The sequence below is a fragment of the Crocodylus porosus genome, unplaced genomic scaffold, assembly GCF_001723895.1.
Source record: "Crocodylus porosus isolate Cpor-Errol unplaced genomic scaffold, CroPor_comp1, whole genome shotgun sequence".
Taxonomy (NCBI): Eukaryota; Metazoa; Chordata; order Crocodylia; family Crocodylidae; genus Crocodylus; species Crocodylus porosus.
The window spans coordinates 4177998-4186456 of NW_017728947.1; the positions used below are offsets into that span (position 1 = coordinate 4177998).

At 46.8% G+C, this 8459-nt stretch overlaps 1 protein-coding gene across 1 annotated transcript in view; it reads right to left on the bottom strand.

Moving 5' to 3' along the window:
- CTSD (cathepsin D) overlaps positions 1–8459 on the bottom strand; it is a 36549-nt gene that overhangs the window by 11269 nt on the left and 16821 nt on the right. The window contains exons 3-4 of the mRNA XM_019551656.1: positions 6324–6447; positions 3301–3419 (exon numbers count right to left, since the gene is read on the bottom strand). Of these exons, the coding sequence (XP_019407201.1) occupies positions 3301–3419; positions 6324–6447 (243 nt within the window). The remainder of the gene's footprint in view (positions 1–3300; positions 3420–6323; positions 6448–8459) is intronic.

The following is an 8459-nucleotide window of genomic DNA, read 5'->3' on the forward strand; positions in this document are numbered from 1 at the left end:
ACACCACCTCCCTCGTGTCAGGTTCACCAGATGGAAGAAGGGTTGCAAGCTCCAAAACTGAAAGCATTGTTAACAGATCACCAGCAATGAATTACAAAACCTTCTGCCTCCAAGTTACTCACTTGGCACCTGCCCAGGTACAAAGCGACTGAAAAATCATTACTAGTTATTGGCTGCTCGGTGGCCTCACTCCAGCTCCTTACAGACAGGTGTCTGCATCATGCAGCACAAACTGGCACCGTTGTTAGCAGTGTCAGCAGAAAGACCAACAGAAAGGGGCCAGGAGACTATAGACTAGTTCCCCCGCTAATATTAAGTTTGAGTAGTTTCATCAACTCCACTCTAGCAATGGCCATTTACTCCACTTAGGGATTTGGCCCCAAGTTCTCCCATCCAGAGAGACATCCAGGAGGAGGCTGACTGCTGAAGGGACAGCTTACTATACCTGCTGTGTGGCTAAGGAAGGACTTCACTCTCCACAGCAAGTTGCCCAGCTCCCAGATCCCTTCACTTTCTCTACTGCAGCCGAGAAACAGACCCATCCTCAAATTTCTACTAAGTCAGTGCAACCTTGGCAGATTTCTGCCCTGAGGGGGACTCAGGGGAGCAGGGATTCTCTTAGTAAGGGCACATCCACTGTTTGGTGAGCCAAACCCATCTGCACCATGGAAGCCCGGTGCTCTGAGATCTCCTGGGTGGCACATACAAGATTCAGGAGTACCAGAATTCATGGTGAGGGGCAGGAGTTGAGTGAAACCAGGGCAGGGAAGAACACAGGCTCCCATTTCTGCTCAGCTACTATTTATGTTTCCTTGCCAGATACCCTCAGAGCACAATCCTGCTGACTTTGATGTGGCTATGCCAGTCTCCACCCCAGCAAGAACCTGAGTTAACCCAAGCCTGTATTTTAAGTCAAGGCTTCACTGGGAGTTTGTGGTGCACAAGGCACACAAATCAGGCCACTTGGGTGTGGGGCCCTTGATCTTAGAACCCACGAGGTGCTGAGAACTCAGTTTCTTCGGGCTGTGAACTCAGCTCCTTGAAGTATTAGGCCCAAAGGTATTGTCACGTCTGCCCCTGTGGAAGCCAAGCGTGGTATGTGTTGGCTGTGATGTGGCTCAGGCGCAGAATCCTTCAGAGTCATTGGAAAGCAGACAGCTAATTAAGAAGAAGGCATTACAATGATAATTTTAAAAAAAGCTTCTGACTCACTTCACTCCCTCCATTAAACAGGAAAGCACCGAAACCTGCCGGCACAATTGCAGCTCAATAAAAAGCTAGCTGCTTTGGATCACCGTTTCCACTCTGTTGCCAAAGCAGCCCCCTTCCAAACCACATCCCTTCACTCCTCATCTAAACCCCAACACACATCGCTCTCTCCCTGCTGGCAACTGATGGAAACAGCTGTCTGCTTGCTCAGATCATATTTATTAACCCAACAGAATTCACTGCTAATTGCAAAATGACTTAATTCAATAAAAGCAGTAAGTGCCTTGGAGGGGTTATTTAAAAAAAAAAAACAAACTCTAAATGCCACCAGGTCCCAACTGAACAATTAGGGTCTAGACCCCTTATTAGATTCAAGGGCCTTCCCTCCTGTAGAAAGTGACAGCTCTTAATTTTTACTCATTTTTTGACTATGGAAAAATACTAGAGCTATTCTTCTGTTACAGAGAACTTGGAACCACCACAACAGGTCACAATGTTTTTGACACTAGGGATTCCTACTTCAAATCTTTGGATTTAATCCTGTGAATCCTGCGTAGGTATCTGCACCCCTAACGGTGCTTATACTGAGTGACACCCTTAAAAGGATCTCAGAGCACCCCCTGAGTGCTAGGTCACCCCGGCTGAGAATCACTGGCATAGGCCACCTCCTCCAGCTCTTTGATGTAGTGCCAGGAACTTACAGGTGGCTGCAGGAAGAAGCAGTCAGGAACAGCAGAGCCCCAAAGTCCAGGACAGGGCTTATGAATGGAGAAGGACTCTACTCAGTTTGGAAGGTCCTACCTCCCCATTCATTCTGGGCTGACAAATCCCTGCTCCTCCTGAGGAAATACTGCCAATCAGTCTCCCTAATAGGAAACTCAGATGCAGCTGTGAAGTCTGTCCAGCAACTGTGGGCATGTCTAGGTCATTCTCCCAGAACTGCCTGTGGCACCTGTTCTCAAGCAAGCCCCACCTCCCTGCTCCCGCTCTCACTCATGAAGGTCAGAAATGCAGTGGTACAGTTGCTCTCAAAAACACTGGAGGCAGATCTTCAGCAGGAAACACCACATGTCCCAATATGGTGACACGAGCAGTCATGGGGCACATGTTGCAGCACTGCACCCGGCGGGGGGAGGTGGGGGGGGTTGTCAGACATGGTGCAGACCAAGATCTACTTTGAGTCAGTTCAACAGTCACCAGCCACTTAAAAAGGTGCTAGCATATGCTTGTACTGTATGTCAGGTTTTCATGCAACACACACACACACACGCACTTTGGCAAAAACCTATTGCCAGCCAGACTGGAAGTATGGTTGAGGTAGTTTTTCTGCTCCACAGAGCTGGAGAGAGTGCTGGCTAACACTTTTCCACTGGGACAGGTAGCATATACCCACATGTCTATCAAAAAAGTATGCTGAGAGGGGGCCCCCCCATCTAGGAACACCAACCCAGCACTGGAGATCAGATAGTTCAGGAGAACATGCCCCACCAATCTTCAACAGGGCTTGGGTTCTAATCACCTCTGTGCTTTTAAGAGCTGGAGGCACATATTTTCAAGTGTAACAAATGATTGTTGAGTATCTCGTTCCCTGGGTGTCCAGCCCAAGATGTTTCCAAGGAACCCAATTTACAGAGCATCTACCCTCTTAACTCTGAAAAATCCAGTTCCCTCCCTCAGACTTGGTTCCAGGTCAAGGGCAGTTCACATACTCCCAATTTCTGAAAGACGTGTTTCAGGCTTTGAATGACAGGAGGACCTCTAGTGCTGTCACGATAGTCCAACCTCCCTTCCCATATAGTGCTTAGTTGGCCAGAAGGTACCAAATATGACGTAGAGAGGTGTTCCTGAGGGAGCTGAGCTGAGATCACCAAGCCAGATCTGGCTTCAACACTGCACAGAAGTATGTACCTTTAGGGTGCAAAGGGAGGCAGTGTTGCCAAGTGTCTGTAGCACTGGAACGTGACTCAAGGGACACAGAATCTACTCCTACCTCTGCCCCTAGCCTAGTGGAAAAGTCAATGGCTCTTATGTGCTTTGCTGACAAAGGTGACCTTAAATGGCTTGCAGAAATGGACTGTGGTCATTACTAACCGTCACAAAATCCTGGCTGAGGTATCCAGACAGGCTCCCAGTGCCATAATGGATGGCGAAGGCCGTGCCATTCTTCACGTAGGTGGAGGATTTGGAGGCATCATACTTGTGATGCAACACTGCAATCAAGGATACAATGTAAGCATGCAAAGTCAATACTGCTGAGATTGCACACAGCTTTGTGTCCATTCAAAGCAGTGAAGAGACACAAACTAGTTAATGGAGCAGGTCAAAAAAAGGCAGGGGGAAAGCTTTGCAGAAAATTCCTCACTTGTCCCCTCCCCAACACACCTAGCTTTTCCTACATTTCAAACAACATTTTTAATTTGTAAGACACTTCAGGGTGTTGTACAGCTAAGCTTAACAGGCCCCCACTCCCCAGGATGTCTTAAATCAGGACTGCTTTTGCACATGTGTCTACCAGATGGGGAATTAAATAACAAGATTCAATTTGTCCGTTTAATAGGATTTGGCTGCTACATATTAAGATGTAGCACTAGCCATGGCGGGTGTGTCAGGGGACATTAGAAACCAAGAGGGTGATGCTCAAGTCATCCTAAGTGCCTCAAGAGAAATGCATATATTGTGAAGGACATGGGAGCCTTTAACGCTACTCAGATGTGAGCAAAGTTTCAATATTTTTGTTCAATTACAACACTTAAACATTACCCAAAATATTTTTTTGTTTTTAAAAACAGTTCACAAGCCTTTCTTTTGATTCTTTATGAAGATGCCCTGAGAGACTTTAAACGTAAGAAGTGTGAGGAGTTCGCTCTCATGTTTCCGTTTTATACCTTAGAAAGATCAGGGATTTGAATTCTTCTTGGTTTTGCTGGAGGACCTTAGGGATGCAGACTGTTTCTTAATTAAAATGGGCAGAGGCATCAAGTCCTTTGCAAGCATGTCGTTACTCAGAATGCCTGCTACTCGGGGAGTTAGATGGGCCCTGTCCAAAGAGAAGGAAGCTAAGAAGCCCACAGAGGATGGTCATACCTCATTCCCTTGCACCTCAAGTCCAGCCACTTCTACCTACGTAGGCTGAACTGTGGTTTGGTAGCATTTTTCACTCACTCTGCACAGATGTAAAATGAACTCCCAGACAAATGGAAAACCAGAACCACAGAGATTTGAGCTCCTGGCCCATATTCCTTCCTCTATTGCTCAGCTCTCACTTAACATTGCCCTTGCTCTCTAGATGTTGGAGCATCCCGTCTATGCAGACTCAAATTTCTAATCGTGGAATCTGTGTCCTTCCAAAAACCCCCACAATGAACTAAGTACCCGGCCATCTCTGTGCACTGCAAAAGAAGAAGCAAGTCTCAGGTCTCATTTCCTTTCCCTTGTCAGAAGACCTACTCTAGGTCACCTTTCATGTTTGCATATTTGTTGGCTCCACATATTTCCCTGTTCTGCTTAAGCAGCACATCTAGTGGCTTTTAAAAGGCATTTTCTTGTGGCTGGATTTGACACCATCTTCTTTGGTGATTTATTATATCATAGCATCACCTGGCAAAAAAGCTTGTAATTCACAAGCTAGTTGGCTACAAAAAAATGTCTATATGGTTATTATTAATTATAGATCCATAAACATAGGTGCACACACTCTTCACAATAACAAAATGTTTTTAATAGAGGTGACAAGATGAGGCCTTGCTTGGTTTGGTTTTTTTTTTTTTTTGCTCATGTTGAACAATAGGTCTGATTTGGGAAGAGGCAACGCAGCACATGGAATGGCTTGTTAACCCTATCAAGAACACTGCAAAAAAAAAAAACAAACGACTGTGGGCAGGGATGTGACAAAGAGAAACAAGAACAGGGGAGAGATGCAGAGGCCTTCCAAATTAACAGCACCCTGGACTGAGGTTTGGGAGATGTGGGTTCTTGTCTTGGCTCTGACACCGATTTGTTGGATGACCTCAAGCAAATTGCTTTACCTCTATGCCTCATTACCCCTCAGCTCCCCCCCTTCAGTCAGGTATTATGAAGCTTGGGTAGGCGGGGATCTAGGGACAAAAACCCCCTTGCATGAGTTTAGTGGAGCGATTACTTTTCTATGCCACTCCCCATCACCTACAGTTCCATACTTCTATTTTGGGTGGGCTGCCGAGACCCAGTTAAGACAGGTTTGTTATCTCTTTCCCCTTTCTTCAAAGAAAAGAAGGGCATTGCTTTCCAGATAAAAAAAAGCAGAATGAAAGTTGCAATGATGCAGTGGGGATATTGTTAGAGAGAAGAAGGACAAAGGAAAAGGCTTCCTCTGACAATACTGAAGAATGTAAAGTGTTCAACTTTCCTCCCCCACCTTGGAGTAGGACAAAATTAAAGGAAAGGGTAGGAAGAAGAGGAGAGAATTCTGACTCCGGTTCCTGGCTACAGGTATGCAAGACAGGCGAGGTCTGACTGTGGTCACATATGCTGCAAATGTGCAGACGAGCTCAGTGCACAGACCAGCTCAGGCTAGCTTGAATCTCACTAGCTCTGGCTGAAAGCAGTGAAACAGCAACAGCTGGGGCATCTGTGGAGGCTGCAGAAGGCCATGTGGGTCCCTAGATACTTACTCAATGGCTGCTGTAGTTTTGCTGCCATCAATAACCAAGTTCACTAGATGAAAGCTACAGTGGCTGCCTCTGGATGATGTGTTGCAAATCAGTGCCAAATGTAGCCAAGACATGCCTCATCTTGTTCAAGAGCTGTTGCCCAGCTCAGCTCTGCTGCAGCTGTTTAAACTGGAAGAGGTGACCTGGGGACTGGCATACAAGGTTGACTTTCCAAGCTTTCCACATTCAAGTGGGTTACCTGCCACTTGATTTCTAAAGCTGGCTTTGCCATGGGTCAGCAAGTCAGCGAGACAGGCTCGATTGAAACTGACACTGCCTAGAAACCTTCCCCCCCACCCAGCCTGCACAAGGTAATCCCTTGTGATGGTTTAGTGGGACGCTTGGTGCCTGAAGTTGCTACACAGAGAATGGAAGGCCGTGTGAAGCCACACGACCAGGCAGCTCCATAGGGAAAGAGGTACTTACAGCAGGCAATGTCCAGGAGATGACAGTGGATAGAGGGCACCCAAAGGTTGGAAGATCCTGTATCAAAGACCACAGTAAACTTCTGGGGTGGGGTCCCAATGCCAATCTCACCATAGTACTGAGCCTGTAGGGTATGAGGAACAGGGAGAAGGAAGAAAAAAGGAGCATTAAGCACAGATGAAGACTACAGTGAGCAACACAAATGTATTTAGGTTAATCACACTTGTACTGCACCAGGGAGAGAATCAGCCCCAGAAGAAAGAGAGGCAAATACAGGGTTATGGCATAATACAGCAGCAATCCTGCTCCCTCCCACCCCCACCCCAGACGCTCTGTGAAGTGGAGCAGAGTATGGTCATACTGAGCTCAACACTATCCCCATCTCAGGCCCTTTTGGAGCAAGTCAGCATAGAAAATAGTATTGCGCATATACAACCACATCACAGCAGGGTTAGATTTGCATAGGTAGGGGCTCTCTCCCTCCTCTTCCAACTATACATAGGGACAAAGAATGAACAGAAAGGACAGTCTGGTGCATCACAGCATTAACCAAAAAACTGTGTTCAGGTCTCAGTGAGGTCACCAATTCCCTATGCTATCTTGGAAAGTCACATAATTGCTCTGAGCCTCAGTTACATAACTGTAAGAGTGATACCTCCCTTTGTCTTGCCTGTGGAGCTCATATATTCTTCTAGGCAGGAATCGGCTTTACACATATGCATACTGCCCACCAGAACGGTAGAGGGGCTTCTAGGCCAAACAGAAATGCCTGGGAAAGATCGCACCTGGACACTGGTGCTATATCTACATTGCAAAGCAGAGGCCTTTGCTGAAGTTTTGATGGACCTACACAAGGTAATGATAAATAAACTTGCTGGATTACTGGCAAGAACACGTCCCTTCCTACACAGGCTGAACTACCCACCCAAGCCCCTGTGGAAATACCTGGGCATCTACTCCAGGGGTGGGCAAAAAATGCGGCCCGCTAGGCCATTCTATCTGGCTTGCGAGGCTCCTAAAAGTGTAGAAAATTAATATACATCTGCTCCTGGCCGCCTGTCATATGGCCCTCGATGGCTTGCCAAAACTCAGTAAGCCGCCCTCCTCCACCCGATATAATTGCCCGTCCCCATCTACTCTGTGCTGCCACAATTATAGCAGTCTCGGTTTTACATTATTTAACTCAAGTGCTAACTTGGATGTGTCAACAGGAGCTACCATCGCTCCTCTGAAGTGCGTTGTAGGCAGTTCCAGACAGAGGTTATTTCAAATTGTAATGTCTCTTAACAAAATGGTTCTCTTCTCCCCAGCAGGGCGCCTCCTATCAGCTACAAACATGAGGAAGATCATATACATAAAAGAACGAGGCCTTCCACATCCGTGCCAGCAACCCCTGCCTTCCATCCCCAGTCACTTCTGAAGAGAGGAGGGTTTCTGTCTCTCTAGCTGGGGGCAAGGGGTGATAGTAGTAAGGGGGCCGGGAAGGCAGGTGGCTCCAGTTCACTGGGTAGATGCGTGTGCCTTGGGTGACAGTTGTATCCCATAGCAAGTGAGCCTGCTTCTCCTTTTGTTTCTCAACTAGGTCACTCACTGCAGGCCTCCCTCCCAAAACCATTTTTGAAGAATAAAATTTACATTTTTTAAAAGTGTAAAAGAAAACAAAAACATCTGGTCCAAGGAATGCACCGTCAGTAGAGATTGCCTTGAGCGGAGCTCACTAGAAGAACATGCATGCTTTCATCTGTAGTCAGAGCAAGCTGATTTAGCTTCTGTGGAGTCTTAGCTATCATTAAAAAAAAAAAAAAAAAAAAAAAAAAAAAATCCTGATAGTGCAGGCAACCTCCTGTGGATACAGCTCCTGTGCCTCCATGACTGGGTGTAGCAGTGTCAAATTGCAGCAGGGCAAAATGTGACCAGAGTTTTGAGAAGCTTACTTGTCATTCTCCTAAAACCCAGTGCATAGCAGCAAGACCAGCACAAGTCAGAACAATTTCATAGACATCAGGGCTGGAAGGGACCTCGGGAGATCATCGAGTCCAGCCCCCCTGCTCAAAGGGCAGGAAGTCAGCTGGGGTCATAGGATCCCAGCAAGATAAGCATCCAATTTACTCTTGAAGGTGTTCAATGTAGGTGCTT